The sequence below is a fragment of the Sorex araneus genome, chromosome 10 (assembly GCF_027595985.1).
Source record: "Sorex araneus isolate mSorAra2 chromosome 10, mSorAra2.pri, whole genome shotgun sequence".
Classification (NCBI taxonomy): Eukaryota; Metazoa; Chordata; class Mammalia; order Eulipotyphla; family Soricidae; genus Sorex; species Sorex araneus.
Window position 1 is genome coordinate 45,314,881 of NC_073311.1, and position 21,828 is coordinate 45,336,708.

General features: G+C 53.2%; 1 protein-coding gene across 1 annotated transcript in view; it reads right to left on the reverse strand.

Annotated features, from left to right (window-relative positions):
- The window catches only part of LOC101541929 (putative tetratricopeptide repeat protein 41), a 58,745-nt gene extending 39,256 nt beyond the window's left edge, over positions 1–19,489 (reverse strand). Inside the window, exons 1-5 of the mRNA XM_055118522.1 lie at positions 18,591–19,489; positions 16,353–16,533; positions 6,145–6,359; positions 2,229–2,389; positions 200–644 (exon numbers count right to left, since the gene is read on the reverse strand). Of these exons, the coding sequence (XP_054974497.1) occupies positions 200–644; positions 2,229–2,389; positions 6,145–6,359; positions 16,353–16,533; positions 18,591–19,386 (1,798 nt within the window). The 5' untranslated portion in view covers positions 19,387–19,489. The remainder of the gene's footprint in view (positions 1–199; positions 645–2,228; positions 2,390–6,144; positions 6,360–16,352; positions 16,534–18,590) is intronic.
- Positions 19,490–21,828: the final 2,339 nt, after the last annotated feature.

Here is a 21,828-nt window from a genome sequence, read left to right on the forward strand (position 1 = left end):
AGGGGTCACTCCTAAGCACAGGGCCAGGAAAGACCCTGAGCATCACTGGGTGGGGCCCCCAAACAACAACAGCAACCACAGCAGCAACAACCACCCGATTTCCCGCGCGAGGCCTGGGGATCGGAGCCCGGCCCCCCGCAGCCCTGCGGCCCGCCTCCCGGGGGCCCTGGAGGGCCGTGCCGAGTGGGCCCCAACCCACCTTCTCCCGCAGGCCCCGCGCCCGCCCTCTCGGCGGCGGGCGGCACGGCCCAGCTGTAGTCCTGCGCCCAGCGCTTGAGCACCAGCGCCCAGAGCTCCTGCGTGGAGCCCGCGTCCAGGAACTCCTTCAGGCACTGCAGCTCGTCCCGGTACACGCGGCACTCGTTGAGCTCGGTGCTGAGCACGGCCAGCTTCAGCGCGCTGAGGTGGGGCCTCCTCTTGAGGATGTGCCGGTAGCGGCAGAAGGGGTAGTTGTCGTTGGGCGCGATGAAGTGCTGCCGGAAGATGCCGGCGCGGGCGTCCTCGTGCCAGGGGTTCCCCAGCTCCAGCACGCGCACGTCGGGCCGCGCGCACAGGGCCTTGCAGGACAGGCTGGAGGACACGCTGCTCAGCACCAGCCGGCAGCCCGGGGACAGCGGGTGCGGCAGCCACGAGAAGTCCTTGGCCTGGGGCGGGGGGGCGGGGAGCTCAGAGGCCCGCGGCCGCCCGAGCCAGGGGCGCAGGGAGGGGTGCGGGGAGGGTGTCTGTCCGCGGGCACCAGGCTGGCCCGGGCTCCAGCCCCGCGTCCCGCAGGCTCCGCTGAGCCCCCCGGGGTGGCCCCCCAATAGGAACAGAATCTACTCCCCCGGGGTCGCGGCTAGCTCAGGCCTCTGCTCTCAACCAGGAGCAGGCAAGGCTGCACGTCTGATCCCGGGCACACACCCCACACCCACTCACACACACCCACACCCCGTACACACACCTCACACACACACACACCCTCCCACACACACACCCCACACCCACTCACACACACCCACACCCCATACACACGCATCACACATATACACACCCCACGCACCCACACCCCGTACACATACCCCACACCCACTCACACACACCCACACCCTGTACACACGCATCACACACATACACACTCTCCCCCACACACCCACCCCGCACCCACCACACACCCCGTACACACACCTCACACACATACAGACCCTCCCCCCACACCCACACACACCCCGTACACACACCTCACACACATACACACCCTCCCCCCCACACCCACCACACACCCACCACACACACCCCACACCCACCACACACACCCCGTACACAGACCTCACACATACCCCACACACCCACACCCCATATACACCTCACACATATACGCCACCACACATACACCACACCCCCACACCCCATATATGTACACCTCACACACATATTACCCCCCCACACCCCCACACACACCCCACACACCCCACATACCCCACACATCCACACCCCATATATCTATGCCCACACATACCCACACACACCCTACATATACCTCCCACACACCTCAGACCACAAACACATACCCACATACACACCCCACACACACAACCCCTCCAACATACCCCACACATATAGACCCCCACCCCCACCCCACACACACCCCATACACCACACACACATACTCCCATGCCCCTCCATACACACCCAGACACACACCCTCCCTACATACACACACATACACACTCACACACACACTCCACACGCCTCACAGAACCCCACATGCCTAAGTGTGATCCAGTCAGTGTGCTCGTTGCAGATCCCCGAACCCCACAGAGCACGCACTCTGGTACCCTCCGTGCCAGACAAGCGCTGCACCCCAAAATGCACAGGAACGCTGAGATAGAGAGTCGCCAGTGTGAGCCCCGCCACCAAGTGTGGGCCCCTGTGGCCAGTGAGGGAACGACACGGGAGGGAGGAGGAGCGGAAACCTCCTCTGTTGGCGGCTTCCGAACCCAGAGAGGTGGAATACAGGGCCCCGGGCTGGGTGAGGCTCATCACAGAAACGGGAATAGGAACAGTGCTCCGAAAATGCGAATTACTACTCCTGGTGACACACCCATCCCGGCACCTCCTACGGTCCCCCAGCACCGCCCGGGGCCACTCCTGAGCACAGAGCCAGGAAGAGCTCTGGAGCACCCCTGGGGGCGGCCCAAACTGCCGCCCCTTCTCCACCCCTCCCCCGGGAATAAACGAAACCAGCTTGCCTTCTGTCCTGAAATCCCGTGGGTGCCAATCAGCTCTTCCACTCCGTCGAGAACAAGCACGCACGGCTTTGAGCTGATGGAAGCGACGAACGCCTCGATGAGACGTGAGAAGAGCAAGACACTTTCGTCTTCGTCAAAGATGTCGGTCTTCAGCAGCGTACCTGCAGCGACAACACGCGACGTGTCGCTGGGCGGGGGCGGCAGGGGAAGCCACGGACACGCAAGCAGTCAGCCCTGCAGGGCCAGTGGGGCAGGTCGCAGCAGTGCTCATGGGCAGTGCTCACCTGGAGTGCTCAAGGGCAGTGCTCCTCAGGCGTGCTCACTGGCAAGATCCCTTTATCCTGGCTAGCAGCAGGGAGACGGTGGCAGAAGTGAGTGGTCCCGAGGGGCCTTTGGGCAGCCTGCTGGGGGGGGGGACCCCAGCTACTTGCTAAGCTCACAGCTGGGCAGGACCCGCGGCTGCTGAGGGGGAGCCCGTGGCCGGGGCTCCCTGCAAAGCTGCCTCGGGCAGCCCCTCACCTGTGGGGCCCAACAGCCTCTCACCTGCCCACCCCGGGGCCTTCTCTGCTTCCTCCGGGGCTGCTGGCCCACAGCGTGCCTGACAGCTGGCCACTCTGCCCCCCCCACCCCCCCCGCACAGCGCTCCCTAGAGGGACGATGCCATACCCCTGCCCCCCAACCCTCCCACTAATCCACACCGGGAGCCTCTTGGAAAAACTTGAGTTTTTTTTTTTTTGTTGCTGTTGTTTTCTTTTTGGGTCATACCCAACGATGCACAGGGGTCACTCCTGGCTCTACACTCAGGAATTACTCCTGGCAGTGCTCGGGGAACCATATGGGATGCTGGGAATCAAACCCGGGTTGGCCATGTGCAAGGCAAATGCCCTACCTGCTGTACTATCGCTCCAGCTCCATCATCATCATCATCATCATCATCATTATTATTATAATTATTATTATTATTATTATTATTATTATTATTGCCTTTGGGTCACACCTGGTGATGCACAGGGGTTACTCCTGGCTCTGCACTCAGGAATTACTCCTGGCGGTGCTTGGGGAACCATATGGGTTGCTGGGAATTGAACCTGGGTCAGCTGCATGCAAGGCAAATGCCCTACCCACTGTGCTATCGCTCCAGCCCCCTTTGGAACAACTTGAGGGGGTAGGAGTTCGGGGCGGGGGACTTCTTGTTCACTTGCAGAAAGCAGGTGAATTTCCAGAGTGCTGGGTGCTGAGTGAACTGAGAAGGGGGGTGGAGGTAGGAGTCTGGGGGTCCCAGGCCTGGGATGAGTAGGAGCTCGGCCATCCCCTCCTCTCTGCTTCAGAAGAACGGACAGCACAGTGCGGAGGGCGCTCCCCTTGCCCGTGGGTTCGATTCCCAGCTTCCCACACGGTCTCGGGAGCCCACCTAGAGTGATTCCTGGGTGCAGAGCCTGGAGTAAGCCCTGAGTACTGCCTGGTGCGGCCCCCCAAACCAAACCAAGACAAAAGAATGGTCCCTGTGTGCCAGGTCCCCTGAAGAGATCCTCTCTACAACCTCACATGTTTCCATCTACGTTTTTTTTTCTTTTCTTTTTGGGTCACACTTGGCAATGCACAGGGGTTACTCCTGGCTCTGCACTCAGGAATCACTCTTGGCAGTGCTCGGAGAACCATATGGGATGCTGGGAATTGAACCCGGGTCGGTTGTGTGCAAGGCAAACGCCCTACCCGCTGTGCTATTGCTCCAGCTCTGTTTACATCTACTTTCACAGGTCTTTTTTTTTTGGGGGGGGGTGCGTTCGGGGAGACACACCCAGTGGTACCCAGGGGAGCAAGGGCTGGGGACGGATCATCCTCGGCTCCCGAGTGCACAGCCAATGTCCCTGCCCTGTGAGCCACCACCTCAGCTCCCTAAACTTACATATATATATATTTTTTCTTTTTGGGTCACACCCGGCAATGCACAGGGGTTATTCCTGGCTCTGCACTCAGGAATTACTTCTGGCGGTGCTCAGGGGACCATATGGGACGCTGGGAATCGAACCCGGGTCGGCTTCGTGCCAAGCAAACACCCTACCCACTGTGCTATTGCTCCAGCCCCCTTATATATATATTTTTAAAAATACTTTGTTGTTTTTGTTTTGGCTTTAGAACCCTGCGGGGGCCGGTGCCCAGGGGACCACTCAGTTCCAGGAATCGAACCCGGTCCTTCAGCGTGCAAAGCCAGTGCGCAGGCCTGGAGTCCTCTCTCTGCTGGCCCACACTCAGCGTCATCCTCACCCAGCTTCATCCTCACTGAGTCCCCACACAGCTACCATGCGTGGAAGGGACTCCCCTCCCCACCCACCCCACCCCGCCGTTTCACAGAAGAGAACTGGGGCGCACAGATGGCTTTCTCCTCCCACCAAGACCACAGCGTGAGACCCTCTCCCGGGCCCCCCTCCACAGGAGCGGGGCTCACGCAGTGTGGCCGGGGTCGGGGGACTCGGCCTGCTCCAGCAGGTGTTCACAGCTACCAGCCCAAAGAGCTGCTTGTTCGAGAGCTTCCTGCGCCGAACAACACGCTCATTACAGTGACAGCTCGCCCTGGGAACGCAGTCCTAATTGCGAGTTTATTACTCGTGCTACCTGATCTCTCGCTGCCCACAGCCCAGCCCTCTGGGAGCCGCCTCAGCCAGATCAGCCGCCTTCCTAGAAAGCAGGTCCCATCTGCGCTGTGGCCTTGAGCTTTTCCCACTTAACACGCCCTGAGAAATGCAACCACAGACAATTCAGGCCTACAGATTCCCCCCCCCAAGCCCCTCCCCACTCACACAGAAACTCCAATATCGGGCCCCTCATTCAGAAACGAGAAACGTCCACCAAAATTCACCAGGAGTGTGGAGGGCTAGTACAGCGTGGGTACGTAGGGTGTTTGCCCTGCAGGCAGCCGACCAGGGTTCAATCCCCAGCTTCCCATGGGGTCCCCTGAGCCCTGCCAGGAGTGATCCCTGAGTGCAGAACTAGGAGTAAGCCCTGGCCAGGTGTCACCCAATTTTTTTTTCTTTTTTGGGTCATACCTGGCGATGCACAGGGGTTACTGCTGGCTCTGCACTCAGGAATTACCACTGGCGGTGCTTGGGGGACCCTATGGGATGCTGGGAATCAAACCCGGGTTGGCCGTGTGCAAGGCAAATGCCCTCCCCACTGTGCTATCGCTCCAGCCCCGACCCATTTTGGTTTTTGCCAGTCTTAGCCCCCCCTCCAATCCCCACACAACTTAATCCTCACTTCTTCCTCACACAGCTACTGTACACGGAAGGGACCGTCTATCCTCTCACTCACATTTTACAGAATGTAACTTTTTTTTTTTAATTTAAAAAATAAATTAGGCAGAAGAGGTTAAGAAAAGGAGAGAACATTAGGGAATAAGGTTCGAATCTCACCAACTCTGACTTCACTCCCCACTACCACCAGGGGTCATCCCCAAGCACAGAGCCAGGAATAGGCCCCGAACCCCTGAGCCTTGCAAGGTGCGCCCAACTTCTGCCCTCTCCCCTGCCCCCCCATAAAAAAAAAACACAGAAGGAAAGGAGAGGAGGGAGGAGAGAAGCATAGAAGGAAGAGCGGAAGGAAATTTTCATTCTGAAGAAAATATAGAGGGGAGGGGACACAGTAATAGATTTTTTTTGTTTGTTTCTTTTTGGGTCACACCCGGTGATGCACAGGTGTTACTCCTGGCTCTGCACTCAGGAATTACTCCTGGCAGTGCTCGGGGGACCATATGGGATGCTGGGATTCGAACTCGGGTTGGCCACATGCAAGGCAAACGCCCTACCCGCTGTGCTATTGCTCCAGCCCCACAGTAATGGATTTAGATCAGAAAAGGAAACAGCCAAAGGAAGTCCTTCCTCGCACGCAGTTCTACAGGACGGGAAGATTTGCGAGTTACCGTAGTTCTCGTACTGCAGTTCTGTGACGAAGTAATGTATGACAGACATGAGGTCGCTGCTGTCACAGGTGCTGCCCACGAAATGGGGCACAAGCAACATGTCCGGGTACTTGCTCCTGAAATCATTCACCCAGCTGGCAATCAGGGTGGACTTGCCGCAGCCTCGTTCCCCGGACAGGAGCAAGATGGACTTGTAGGTTGGGAAGGTACTTATTCTGGGGAAAAAAAAAAGGCATAAAATGTAGCCGAGGCTGTTGGCTAGGAAAACCCTTGTGTGTGTGTGCGTGCTGGGGCCATACACCCAGCGAGCATGTGTGAGGGTGGGGAGTGAGGAGGTGGGGGTCAAACCCTGGCTTCCAGCATGTAAGACAAGCACTCCGGCCCTCTCAACTATCTTGCGTGCTCCAAGACAAATCATTTTGCTGGCTTGCCTTTTTTTTTGGGGGGGGGGGAGGGTCACACCCCACTGATGCTCAGGGCAGTCTGCCAGCACTGTGCTGGGGAGAGAACGGGTCAGTCCTGGTGGTACTCAATGAGCCAGGCAGTGCCAGGATGTCTGAACTGGGGCTCTCCGGCCCGGAGAGTAAGCTCGCTGGCCTCATGGGAAATCTTGGGAGTTGCAATGTCAGGGATGGACCCCCAGGGTCTGACCTACACAGGCCAGCCCCCTGCCACTGAGCTAAATCCTGGGCCTCTGCCGCTAGTGCGGCCGTTCGACTTCATATCTCTTCATTCTCAGCAATGGAAAACAAATTATCAAATGCTTCCTTTTCAGCAGGTCCGACTTTAGGGGGGGAGAAACTCCAAACAGTAATAGTGTTTTTATTGAAATATTCAATATTTCAATATTTTGTTGAAATATTGAATGTAATCAAAGTAAAGTGAAAGTAAAGTGAAATTTATCAGTTACACAGGCGGGGTGGGGGGCTGGGGAGGTGGGGGGTGGGGGGAGGTATACTGTGATTCTTTTTTTGTTTTTTGCTTTTTGGGTCACACCTGGCGATGCACAGGGGTTACTCCTGGCTCTGCACTCAGGAGTCACTCCTGGTGGTGATCAGTGCACCATATGTGCTCAGGGGACCATATGTGATGCTGGGAATCGAACCCGGGTCAGCCGCATGCAAGGCAAATGCCCTACCTGCTGTGCTATTGCTCCAGCCCCTATACTGTGATTCTTGGTGGTGGAATATGTGCGCTGGTGAAGGGATGGGTGTTCGAGCATTGTATAACTGAGACTTAAACCTGAAAGCTTTGTAACTTTCCACATGGTGATTCAATAAAAGAATAAATTTAAAAAGAAATTCACTTGACACATTTAAAAAAAATAAAAAAAAAATCTTGGGCCTCTGGAGGGAAATCTTATTGAGCAAAGGTGATCTCACCTGGTGAGCTGAAAACTCCACAACCCCATTTATGACTCCAGCCTCTCCTGATAAGGTGGCCCTTAGGGGCCAGAGTCATAGTATGGAGGGTAGGGCATTTGGCCTTGCATAGGGCCGGCCCGGGTTCAATCCCCAGCATCCCATATGGTCCCCCAAGCACAGCCAAGATCTGCACTCAAGGATCACTGCTGGTGGGGCTCAGGGGACCATATGGGTGCTGGGGATCTAAACCAGGTCAGGCCACATGCAAGCAAGTGGCATCTTGAAGTTTGCCTCTGAGGCGCTACAGTCCCACCCCAGATTTCCAAAGTATAAATGCAGTCTTCATTTTTTGGTTATTTTTGCATTTGGTGTTTTTCTCCCCAATTTTCACGTAGGCACTATGATTTACATGCAGTTAATAACAGTTTCAGCAGGTATGCAGGTTCTGTGACTGAGATCTCCAGACTCTCACAAGGTCAAGGATGGACAACCTCCCCCCATTTCCCGTTTCTTCCAGGAGCCTGGCAGTCACACCCACGAACTGCCTCTGGTGCCATGTAAGCTCCTTAACTGGCCATGATCCAGAGACTCACAAATAAATCTCAGAAGAGATCAGCAAGCTGAGGAGATGCCTCAGACCCAAAAGTCCCCATCCAGTTAACTCCAGCTATATCATCTTATTTAAAAGTTTAGAATTCCAGGGGCTGGAGAGATAGCACAGCGGGTAGGGCGTTTGCCTTGCACGCGGCCGACCCGGGTTCAAATCCCAGCATCCCATATGGTCCCCTGAGCACAGCCAGGGTAATTCCTGAGTGCAGAGCCAGGAGTAACCCCTGTGCATTGCCAGGTGTGACCCAAAAAGCAAAAAAAAAAAAAAAAGTTTAGAATTCCTGGAGTGTGTGGCTGCATTTGCGGTCATGCAACATGTCATACTGGTAGCCCTGAGGTACCAGGAGTAGTACACATTGGGTAGGTTTCGAGGTAGAGGGCAATCAATCTCAATTTAAAAAATATTAGCACACGGGGCCGGAGCGATAGCACAGCGGGTAGGGCGTTTGCCTTGCACGCGGTCGACCCGAGTTCAATCCCCGGCATCCCATATGGTCCCCCAAGCACTGCCAGGAGTAATTCCTGAGTGCGGAGCCAGGAGTAACCCTTGAGCATCGCTGGGTGTGACCCAAAAAGCAAAAAAAAAAAAAAATTAGCACACAAGGCTCAGCCTGTAACAGCATGTCAGTAATCTCTTATACAAGGATTGTATAATCTCTTATACAATCTCAATAGCTCCAGGATGAGATACAACAATCTTCACACACTTTCTTCTAAGGAATTGTTTTTGATCATTTTTAGAGAATTATTCATAGCAAGCAATACAAAGTGAATTATTTAGGGCCTGCTATAGGGGCAGGCTTGGGTGGCGGTTGGGAAAATTCGAAATAATGGTGGTGGGCAAGGTATAACGGTGGTGGGATTGGTGTTGGAATATTGAATGCAATAAATTATTGTGAACAAACTAATAAAAATAAAATTACAATATAGAAAAAATTTAAATGAATCAAATGTACATAAACTAGAATAAAAGTAGAATTAGGTGTAAAATTTTGTCAGTTAAAATTTTTTTTTAAATAATAATTTCAGGCGAGCAATGATCCATCTCCACACTCACCACCAGAAGGCCAGCACCCTGCTTGCACCCCTCCCCTCCACCCCCCACCCCCCAGCACACCAGCTCTGCCGGCCGACTCTCAAGGTCTGTTACCCGTGGCCATGTCAGTCCCTTACTCTGCTTATATTCCACAAATGAGAGACCATTCTGTTATCCCTCCCTGACTCAACTTTAGTCTCTGGTTAGCCAGGATGCTCAAATGACCAGCCCCTCAAAAGACCACCACTTTGCTTCACCACAACGTCACTCCAGTGTAAATTATTCCCCCCCCCCTGCACCCCATTCCACTTTTCTCAAGGTGTAGAAACTTAAAGGTCTGTGTTTGAAATTTCAGGAAAATTCCATATACTTCTTCCTCAGGGCCGCCTCAAAATGAAAATAATTCCAAGGTGCTTCTCGTAGCCACAGTGCAGAAACGATGCCTTGAGCTCGACACTATTTACAAAAAGCAAGCAGGGCGCTGTTTCCTGTGTACTTCTGTCCCGGAGAGATGTGGAGACCCAGGCCAAGACGCAGCCTGGAGGCAGGAGGCCCGCGGCACACGCGAGAGGCCCTGGGTCTGGGTCCCTGGCGCCGAAAAGGGAGAGAGAGAGGCGGGGTTCTCCTCTCTCGGCTCTGGACTGGGCTGGCGACACACGAGGCCTTCTGCCCTCTGGATTTTAGCCGCGTCCTTAGTGCAATGGGGAGAGGAGAGAGACTCTGCACAGCACCTGCGTGACTGTGTCCGATGAAGCCAGGGTGAAGCCAAGGGCTCAAAGGCCTTACAGAGCTCCCTGCCCTGGCCCTGCAGGGCCTGGCCGCCGGCACTGGCCTGCACCCTGCACGGCTCCGGCCCGGCCCGTAGCTAAAGGGACGGGGGAGGTCGTGGGCTATGAGACAGGACACAGAGAAATGAAGCCGGGGGAGAAACGTTCCCAGTGTATAAACCAAGTGTCCGGCAGGGCGCCGCCAGGGCCCAATTTACAGTGTTTGTAAATCTGCCGTCCCGGGCAGGCTCCTCGCGAGGTCTCTCGCTTTGTCACAGCCCGAGCGGGCAAGCTCGGGTCAGCCTCAAGTGACCGCTGAGGGAGCGGCAGCTCAGGGTCCCACCCCCTGACAGGGTCTCCTCATCGGCATCACTCCCACCTGTTGAGGTCACAGCTTCTGGTCATCGAAGTGGCCACGTGTGGTCAGGGCCTTGGCATTCCACGTGTCCTTGCCCGTCTAGGGAGGCAAAGGGGGCCGGGGAGGCCAAAACGCGCTTAAAACGCCAGGACCAAAGGCCGTCGGTGGTATTTTTAGATCCTCTCCCCCATCCCCGCGTCTCTTCTCTCTCTTAAAATGAACTCCTCAGGCCCTGCGGGGTTTGTGCGTTTCTTTTCCTTTCTAAATATAATTCTTCATGTTCCTCCTTAGATTTATTTCTGAGGAAAACAAGACTCAGTGATGTGGGCCAGGGAGAGGGGCAGGGGAGGAGGCGGGGGGTGCTTGCCTCGCACGCAGCCTGGCCAGGCTAAATCCCTGGGACCTCAGATGGTCGCCGAGCCCCCCCACCAAAAAGAAAGTCAGGGACAGGGCTCTGCATGTTCCCAGCTTTAAACACTCGGGGTGTGTGTGTGTGTGTGTGTGTGTGTGTGTGTGTGTGTGTCTGTCTGTCTGTCTGTCTGTCTGTGTTTCTATGTACATGTGTGCATGCTGTGACATCACATTAGGAAAGAATAAAACTCCGAAGCACTCTTCTGCTGGTGGGGGAGGGATGGGAGAGGGGGCACCCATCTTCAGGGACACCCATCTTCAGGACATTCTTAGTGTCCTGAAGTGCACATAATTATGTAATCATGTTCACTGCAGTGAACATAATCCAAATGGCTCACGGACTCGAGGTAGCAGCTCCTCCAGGATGTTTTAGGTTTGTGCTACAGAAACGTGATTTAGTTCAAGTGACATGAGCTTAATAGAACATGTCCCATTGTTAAAAGGGACATACGTGATAACCTGTCAGTACCTGTACCGCAAACCATCATTCCCAGAGAAGACAGACAGAGACAGAGAGACAGAGACAGAGAGAGAAAGAGAGAGAAGTGCCTGCCATATAGTGGAAGACCGGGGGCAGGGGAGGGGAGGGAAAACGGGGACATTAGCGATGGGAAGTGTACACTGGTGAAGGGATAGGTATTAGAGCATCCTATGACTGAAACCCAATCACGAACAGCTTTGTAACTGCCTCTCTCTTGGTGATTCAATACCAAATATATAAAAATAACATGTTTCATTGTTTTTTCTTTGTTTCTGTTTTGTTCTTTGGCTTTCTGGGCCATGCCTTGCAATACCCAGGGGTTACTCCTGGCTCTGCACTCAGGAATTACTCCTGGGGGAGCTTGGGGGAACCATATGGGATGTTGGGGACCAAACCCGGGTCAGCTGCGTGCAAGGCCAATGCCCTACCTACTGTCACATCTCTGTGTCCCATTGTTTTTAAGTTTAATTGGGGGGAAGGGCTATGTCCCGTGGTGCTCAGGGGCTACTCCCAGCTCGGTACCCCAAGGCTGCTCCTGGCAGTACTCAGGGGGCGATGCCCTACCGAAGCTCAGCACACGCAGAGCACTTACTCCAGTGCTTCACCTTCTCTCTGGCCCTGTTTGGTTTCCTGCTGTGCTGTTGCTTTCTTATGGGCTTGGGGCCACACCTGGCCCGGTGCTCAGGGGATCTCAACCCCAGCACCCTGGTGCGAGGAAAGCACATCAAGCTCTCGCTCGGACCCGAGCCCTGATTATTTTTCTAAGTGAACAGCTTCTGGATGAGCCAAGCTGCCAGGCCCCGGGGTGGGCCCGCTCTTCAAACAGGTGTGTGGGGGGCACGTGTGTGTCTGTGATGCCTGGAGGTCCCCGCGAGCAGTCCCTGGCCGTGTTTACTGAGTAGTGGAGGCCCTGACTGACATGGTCCCTGATGACAAATCACAGAATGACAGAAAACAAACCTGACATTCAGGTTCTGCAAAGCCAAAAAGCCTGAAAGGCCATGAAAACGGAGCATGGAACCAGACAGGGTCATGGGGCCGGGGTGACAGCACAAAGGACAGGGCACTTGCCTTGCATGCAACCCACCTGGGTTTGGTTTGTGGGTTTTTTTTGTTTTGTTTTGTTTTGTTTTGTTTTGCTTTGCTTTGCTTTGCTTTTTGGGTTACAGCCAGTGGTGCTCGGGGGTTACTCCTGGCTCTGCACTCAGGAATTACTCCTGCCGGTGCTTGGGAGACCATATGGGATGCTGGGAATCGAACCTGAGTTGGCTGTGTGCAAGGCAAACGACCTACCCGCTGTGCTATCGCTCCAGCCCCAACCCATTGGCTTTGACCTAAGGAATCCAATATCTCCCCCCACAAGCCCTACTAGGAGTGAATCCTGAATGCAGAGCCAGCAGGAGCCCCTAACACTCTCCAGGGGTCGCCCCAAAACAAAAACAAAACAAACAACCAACAAAACCCAGAGCAGGATCCTGACACTGTCCTGTTGCGTTTCAACATCAAAGCTGGACAGTGGCATCTCCACGCCCACCTTTGCCCTTTGTCCATCCTGCCTCGTCTTTGCTCACAGGCAGGAAAAACTCCCGTCCTCGGGAGGACCCAGGTGACCAGGAGGCGCGCTTGGCCCTCCCCCCATCCTCCCCCAGCTCCTCCCCTGTACTGTGACTCCCCCCAGCCTGCAGCCTCCCCACCTGACCTCTACCCTCTCTATGCTGAGGTGGAACCTTCGACCCCCTTCGCATTGTCCCTTTCCTCGCCAGACCTGACCTACTAACTCCTTTTCCAGATTCCCATTCACTCCCCAACCCCAAAGGCAAGAAGGTGCCTCTATTCTCCTTATCTCTGAAGCCCGTGGCCCCTCTCCTCCTCCAAGTCAGAGGCAGGGATCTGTGTTCCCCCCCTTTTTTTTTCTTTTTGTGTCACACCGGGCAAGTACAGGGATTATTCCTGGCTCCGTGCTCAGGAATTACTCCTGCCAGTGCTTGGGGGACCATATGGGATGCTGGGAATCGAACCCAGGTCGGCCGCATACAAGGCAAATGCCCTACCCACTGTACGATTGCTCCTGTGTTCCCTTTATTTATTTATTTATTTATTTATTTATTTATTTATTTATTTATTTATTTATTTATTTATATCCTTGAATAACCGTGAGACACAGTTACAGACTTACAACTTTTCGTGCTTGTGTTTCACTCATACAATGCTCGAGTTGCCATCCCTTCACCAGTGCCCATTCTCCACCATGATGATCCCAGTATCCCTCCCACTCCCTCATCCCATCCCCCCACCCCACCCCACCTCTGTGGCAGGGCATTCCCTTTTGTTCTCTCTCTACCTCCTTCTCCCCCTACCCTGCTCCCTTTTGTTCACCGTTGCATCCTCTGTGCCTGGAACACTTCCTGGCACCTAGAAGGCCAAATCCCTAAAGGAACAGCACGTGGCAATACACCTGTCTGGTTCATGACTTCTCGGGAGCAGACAATGAAGACACTGCCGTCCCGGCTTTCAGGAGGAGGAGGACAATTCACTCTATCACTCCAGAGAGTCTCGCTCTCGCTGGAGAGGCCATGATCAAGACAAAGCTCTGCAACTTAAGGAACCCCTCTGCCTCCACACACATTCTTCAGGAACTTACAGAATATTGTTTCCAAACAGCAAAGCAAACCGCAGACTCAAAGGACTTGTTTAATGGCTGTGTTTTCAATTGGGCCCAACTGCAGTGATTTCATTGCACTGAAATGCATCGAATTTCTCACCCCTACTTAACCTGAGTGACACTAATCCACGTTACCCCGAACCTCACCAGGAGGAAGTGAGCCATTCAGTGATTTTTTTTTCTCCCCATATTCACAAGGTTGTCACTGACATCAATTCCTCTGTATTTTCAGGGCTCCCCAGAGAAGCGACAGACCCATTAGGAGCTCTTCCTTCTATCACATCCCTCCCACGCCCACCCCCTCAATCAATAACCTCCTCTCTCTAAAGAATTGCCTATTCAAACCTACACAATTTTTAGCACACAACCTATAGGTTTTAAATGCTTGTGGTCTGAAAAATCCTGATGCAGCACGTTGCTCTGACCAATGATTTGCTCCTGGCATTCCCAGAACCTTAAGAAAGCTGCTGGCTCTGTCCCTGAGTTTGGAGCCAATGCCGAAGAGCAGCCTGGCCTTCTCAGCCACGGAGGTTTGATTTTTTTTTCTTTTTTGGGGTCACACCTGGCAATGCACAGGGGTCACTCCTGGCTCTGCACTCAGGAATTACCCCTGGCGGTGCTCAGGGGACCATATGGGATGCTGGGAATCGAACCTGGGTCAGCCGCATGCAAGTCAAACACCCTACCTGCTGTGCTATCACTCCAGTCCCAGGGTTGATTTTTTTTTTTTGCTTTTTGGGTCACTCTCAGCAATGCACAAGGGCTACTCCTGGTTCTGCACTCAGGAATCACCCCTGGCAGTGCTCAGGGGACCATATGGGATGCTGGGAATCAAACCCGGGTCGGCCGAGTGCAAGGCAAATGCCCTACCCGCTGTGCTATCACTCCAGTCCCCCAGGGTTGATTTTTAAAGCACAAGAATCTCACAAGGGCTGGGCTGGAGTGATAGTACAGTGGGTAGGGCATTTGCCTTACACACAGCCAACCTGGGTTTGAGCCCCAGTATCCCATAAGGTCCCCCGAGCACCTCCAGGAGTAATTACTGAGTGCAGAGCCAGGAGTAACCTCTGAGCATTGCTGGATGTGACCCAAAAAGCAGCAGAATAAAAAAAAAAACCCTCACAAAATAAATGTGATCTGTGGCATGAAGTGGGAGCTTAAGAGAGAAGAATGAAACCTGTCCCAAGACCCACCCCTTCCTAGGGATGAGGCTGGGAATGAAACCAACACAACCTTAATTTCACACCTCAGTCTCTTCATGCCTCCTAGGAGTCAACAGAACAGATCACCAGGCAGGGTAGGAAAAGGCAGGGGAGGGGCACTGAGGCAGACAGGACAAGAGATGAGACAACGAGGGTGCTCAGACAGGGCTGGAGAGAGCGCAAGGAGAAAGCATCTGCCTTGCATGGGGACAGCCAGGGTTTAATCCTCGGCACCATATATGGTCCCCCAGCCCCTCCAGGAATGATCCCTGAGTGCAGAACCAGGAGTAGACCCTAGGCATTACTGGATGTGGCCCCCAAACCAATATAAATACATAAATAAAATGTCACTGCCACTGTCATCCCGTTGCTCATCGATTTGTTCGAGTGGGCACCAGTAACATCTCTCATTGTGAGACTTATTGTTACTGTTTTTGGCATATCCAATACGCCACGGGTAGCTTGCCAGGCTCTGCCATGCGGGTTCAATATTCTCGGTAGCTTGCCGGGCTAATATTTGATAAAAAGAGAGACCTAGATTTCTGACACAGACATACAAATAATTATGTGACTCATTGTGGACATTTACTAAGCATTCACTGAATATCTTAATATAATTAATAATGAGCTGAAGGACAGACAGACACAGTACACGGATTAGGGTGCTGCCTTCTATGCAGCCAGCCGGACACCTTAGATGGTCCCCGAACACCGCCACTGACCCCTGAACACAGAGCCAGGAGTAAGCACTAAGCATTGCCCTGATTGCCCTGAGCCCCGTGCACTGCACTCTTCAAATGTCTTTTTTTTTTTTTTTTTTTTGCGTCACACCTGGCAATGCACAGGGGTTACTCCTGGCTCTGCACTCAGGAATCACTCCTGGCAGTACTCAGGGGACCATATGGGATGCTGGGAATTGAACCCGGGTCAGCTGCGTGCAAGGCAAACGTCCTACCCGCTGTGCTATTGCTCCAGCCCCTCAAATGTCTTTTTGGTATTCCCTGATTTAATTTCTTCTCAGTCATTCCATCGTTATCAGGAACTACTTAGACGAGATTTGACCTAGGGGAGGGAAAATGTAGGCAAGCCCCTTCTTAGAGAGACTGCAAGAGAGTAAATGGAATCACCAGGGAAATTTTGCCAATGCAGAGTGATACCTTCGAAGGAAATGCTAATGTGAGGTGGGCACGAGAGGGGGCATCTCTTGCCGGCTGGGGGAGCACTGAGGTGGGGAGGGCAACCCCGTCCTCCCCACTTTTACTGAAGTCAGGCTTCGAGGGAAGCTGGTGGGCAGGTGGAGCATTTGGTGACCTCTTACCTGAGGAGCGACTCTAAGCTGGCATCCTCTGTGGGACTCTGATCATCAAGTCCCGTGCTGCTTAAGGCAAATTTTTCCAAAATATCAAACGTCCGGCTCGACTCCTTGGACACCACAAACACTTGCTTGCACTTCTCAATAAATTCTTGGTGATAGAAGCGTTCAAGGTCATGCTTGTAATCTTTGTGGTGAGAAAAGATGAGTTTCAACATCGTCGACCTGCAGTTGTCACAGTTTCAATCACACACATTTCAGCCACTCACAAACCCTGCCTTTGGGCAGGTCCTTTAAACTCTTTGGTAAAATAAGTAGCAGAACCATCAACAGGCTCAGCTGAGATGCTTTCCACTTTCAACCTGCCATGATTTTGAGGTCATTGCCTAATTTAAGGTTGAGTGTGCTGTCATGTCAAAATGCCCTCCTATTTATGGAGACATCAATATTCTCCAGGGTGTGTGTGTGGGTGTGGGTGTGTGAGAGAGAGGGGGGGAGAGGGAGAGAGGGTGGGGAGAGGGAGAGAGGGAGGGAGGGAGAGAGGGAAGGAGGGAAGAAGAGAGATATGGGAGATGGTGGAAGAAGGAGAGAGGGAGGAGGGAGAGAGAACAGGAGTAGTGGGGTGGGGAACAAGGACAGGGGTGGGGGTGCTACATAGGAAAAGGAAAACCAGGGAGGTAACCTGGCGGGTTCCATAACACTCGCCTGTATCTCTAATTAACTGGGCTGAGCTTTGGTCCAGTTAGGGACAGAATTGACATGGAGATCCTACAGTCTGGCAAGGTCATTTTCAGATTTTAGAATTGAGGATGAGCCCCCACCATACAATGGGTCTTTTGAACAAATCTTTTTTTTAGTTTTTGGCTTTTTGTGTCACACTCAGCAATGCACAGGGGTTACTCCTGACTCTGCACTCAGGAATTACCCCTGGCGGTGCTCAGGGGACCATATGGGATGCTGGGAATTGAATCTGGGTCGGCCGAGTACAAGGCAAACGGCCTACCCACTGTGCTATCACTCCGGCCCCTGAACAAACCTTGAACTTCATCCACTAATCTCAGCCATCTCAAAGGTCCTCAGAAGTGTTTTAAAGGTCAAGAGTGGAATCGATAACTCATTGGTGGCTGAGAATAAGCTTCAGCTGCTCAAATGGCCTGTTACTACCTCACTGAGAAATGTTAGTTCTGCTGCTATTTTCAAAACTCCAAAGGATGTCATCAGAGAGTCCAAAATAAAAGTAACACAGAACCTTTGTTTTTTTTAAAGAATATATCCAATCTGAACTTCCTAATTCAAACATCAAAACCTTCTAATTCAAACAAACATTCTTTGTTTCATTTTTGTTTTCATTTGGGGTCTACACCCGGCAATATTCAGGGTTTACTCTTGCCTCTGCACTCAGAAATTACTCCTGCAATACCACTTCCGGGAATATATCCTGGGGCCCCCAAAACGTTCAGCAGAAACACTATCTGCATTCTATGTTCATTGCAGCACTATTCATAATAGCCAGGATCTGGAAACCCAAATGCCCTAGAACAGACAACTGGATAAAGAAACTATGGTACATCTACACAATGGAATACTATGCAGCTGTTAGGAAAAATGAAGTCATGGAATTTGCTTTTAAATGGATGGATGTGGAGAGTATCATGCTGAATGAAATGGGTCAGGAGGAGAGGGACAGCAATAGAATGACTGCACTAACTTGTGGGATATATTAAAAAAAGAGAGAGACTAATATCCAAGGCCTGGCATGGGGGCAGGAGGTTCTGCGTCACTCTCTCCTGGGAGCTTTGGTTTATAGTCTCTGGATCTTGGCCATTGATGAGATTAAATGGCTCTGGGGGGGGCAGTTTGTGGGTGTGACTGCCAAGCTACTGGAAAATGCAGGATCTGGGTGGAGGAGGCCCAGTCCCGATCCAAGCAGACTTGAGCAGGCTTGGAGATTTCAGCCACGGGTCCGGCCCAAGCAAAGCCCTGGCAGCCAAAAACCTCCAGAACCCAGCCACAGCCATGCTCAAGGTCATTCTCCACATGCTCGGACGAGCCTCACACATGAAGGAACCTACAGAGGAACCCAGGTATGTGGGACCCGTGGCTGAGATCTCTAAGCCACAACCCAAGTGGCCGCCTGCCGGGCACGCGCCTTACCTCCCGTGCCATCTTTCTGGCCCCTAGCCTTTTAACCAAGCATGACTAAGCTCACCCCAGAGGCTTGGCTCTCTCGACGAACGTACTAACCTATATTTTCATTCCGCAGAGAGGCCGGGTAGAGTTTTTCTATCACGACCAACCAGTCCGCCAGGACCAGCTCGCCCAACTCAGAGAGATTTTTGTAGTATCTGACGGGAAGGCCCCTGTTGATGATCTTGCTCTTGAGCTTCCCGATCCTTATTTTCTCCTCTTCTTCCATCATCAGGGCCGCTGACATCACTGCCTCCTCCTTCTCCTCCTCCTGCTTTGAGGGCCCCAGCCAGGCGCTCCCGGCCCGGAAGTAGAAGTACTGAAACTCCGACTGCCTGAGAAACGCGGCCTGCATGATCTCGTACTCCACCAGGCTGCAGTCGGGGCTGTCCAGGACCCAGGGGTAGCCGTTCTGGCCAGCCACGTAGAGGTTTCGTTCGATGACGGACAGGCCCGACAAGTCGGTGGCCTTGGAGAACATGAAGGGCGAGTAGTCGTCCTGGAAGTCCCCGTAGGTGTGGCCCAGCAAGGCGATGAAGAAGGGGAAGCAGTGGTTCACATAGTCCAGGCAGAGCTTGAGGTGCTGGGAGCTGAGACACCAGTGCTGTCGGAAGCGGCCGGGGCTCTGGGGCTCGGGGGCCGCCAGCTCGGCCCACCGCAGGTCCACAGCTTTGAAATAGGTGCCCCGGGCATGGCAGCACTCGTTGAGCTGCGGGAAGATGTGGCCGGCCAGGAAGTCTCTCTCCTCCTGGAACTCTTTGGGAGCCGAGCAGATGTACGGCCGGATGGGCTTCTGGGCCTGCAGGAGGGAGCGGGCCTCCTCGCCGGGAGCCCCGACTGTCAGCTGGCTCATGGCCGCTGGCTCGGGCACTGGCACCAGGATGTCATGCCACTGAGCACACAGTGGCTTGCCCGCGGGCACGGCCGCAGTGGCTCCCTCTCTGGGCACTTGGATCGCCGGGCCACGGATGGAAATTCTTCTCCGAATGGCTGCTTCTTCCGGGGGTTATGTCTGGCGTTGAGAGGTGCCAGCCGACGGGGCGGGTTCACGCTGTAAAGCAATCACAAGACCGTTGAGGTGAGACGAGGAAAGGAAAGGGTGCGCTCACCCCACGGGTGGGTGCAGGAAGCTTAGGCCAGCCTGTTCTCCCCAAGGCTTCTGCAGACGACCACACGGTCTGGGGGCACTGGACAACAGACCCCCTGACCTTTGTCTCTGACCCCTGTGTCCCACTGGCCCCATCTTCCCAACACCACTGGCTACTTCTGTCCTCTGTGCCTGTGGCTAGGATGCCAGGAAAGTTGTTGAGAGTGTGGTCACCGAGACAGACCCAGGGAAGGCACCATCTGCCGAGACCCCTCCCCTCTACCCGAAGCAAGAACGTCAACTGGGATGAAGCTGAGGTCAGCTCAAGAGACTCGAGTCAAAATACCACAAGGACCCTGCAGCAACATATATGACAGGAACATACATGTAGCACATGAGGGGCCAAAGAGCCTAGATCTCAGATCCCGGGGCCGTTCAGTGCGGCTTTTGTCTTGGAAGAGTGGGCTGGAAGATTCCATTGACCTGCACGTGCTCAGTGGGAATCAGTCCCAGGGGTTCAGGGAAAGACAGGAATGTGCTGGTAACAAGATGCGCTTACACCTTCCTCAGAAGCACAAAAACTGGGGCCAGAGTGATAGCACAGCGGGGAGGGCGTTTGCCTTGCATGCGGCTGACCCGGATTCGATCCCCGGCATCCCATATGGTCCTTCAAGCACCGCCAGGAGTAAGAGTAATTCCTGAGTGAGCATCACTGGGTGTGACCCAAAAAGCAAAAAAAAAAAAAAAAAAAAAAGCACAAAAACTAAGTGAAAATGACCATGTTTTCTGAGGTTGTTTCTTGATGCAATTTATTTCTCTCTGAAATGTTGCTTGTTGGTATGCTCGTGATTTTCACCAAGGGAGAAGCATGACAAGTTACAACCAGGACATTTCTACATCCAGATCACCTGACAAAAATATAGTAATATTGTGGCCGGAGCGATAGTACAGAGGGGATGGCGTTTGCCTTGTAAGCAGCTGACCAAAGTTCTATTCCCAGCATCTCATATGGTCCCCCAAGCACCGCCATGGGTGATTCCTGAGTGCAGAGCCAGGAGTAATCCCTGAGCATCGCTGGGTATGACCCCAAAAAATAAATAAATAAAAATAGTAATGAAGTCTTTTTTTTAAGTGTGAATGCCCGCACAGCAGAACCTGACAAGCTTCGTGTGGTATATTCAATATGCCAAAAACAGTAACAACAAGTCTCACAATGGAGACGTTACTGGTGCCCGCTCGAGCAAATCGATGAACAACAGTGCTACAGAGGACAGTGCTACAGTGCTACAAAGTGTGAATGAGGCTGGAGAGATAGTACAGTGGGCAAAGCCCTGGCCTTGCATTCAGCTGACCCTATTTAATTCCCAGCACCTGTCTAGTCCTCCGAGTCAGTCAGGAATAAGTGCAGAGCACCACTGGGTGTGGCCAAAAAAAAAAAACCAACAAAACAGAGGTGTTAACCCTATTGCATTTAATTGTCACAACAACCCTCTCACATAAAATTACCACCTAATTAGAGGTAAAGCAGCAAAAGGTCAGGCAGGGCAAAGATGTCCAAAGTTACTTGGCCTGTAAGTGGACAACCGGGATCTAAACACAGTCAGCCTGGGGCCAGTGCAGCAGTGCAGCGGGTAGAGAGTTTGCATTGCATGTGGTCGACCAGGGTTCGATCCCCAGAATCCTAATTGTTCCCCAAGCACCGTCAGAAGTGATTCCTGAGCGCAGATCTAGGAGTAACCCCTGAGCATCACTGGGTATGACCCAAAAAGGCAAATAAACCAATAAATAAATCAACACCACCAGTCTGGCTGCAGAGAGCACTTTACATTACCTGCATGTAGAGAAGACTTAATTCAGGGGGAATGGATGGGGCTGGAGCAATAGCACAGCGGGTAGGGCGTTTGCCTTGCACGCGGCCGACCCGGGTTCGATTCCCAGCATCCCCTATGGTCCCCTGAGCACCGCCAGGGGTAATTCCTGAGTGCAGAGCCAGGAGTAACCTCTGTGCATTGCCGGGTGTGACCCAAAAAAGCAAAGAAATAAAAAAATAAAAATAAAAATTCAGGGGGATGGCTCCGTGGTTAAGTGACTGCCTTTTAAGCATGAGGCCACAAGTCCAACCCGCAGTACTACCCACCTGTGACGAGAGGCTCTAGTGTTGGTGCCTGGCAGCTCTGGGGCCTGAGATCCCCAACACGACAAGCAACT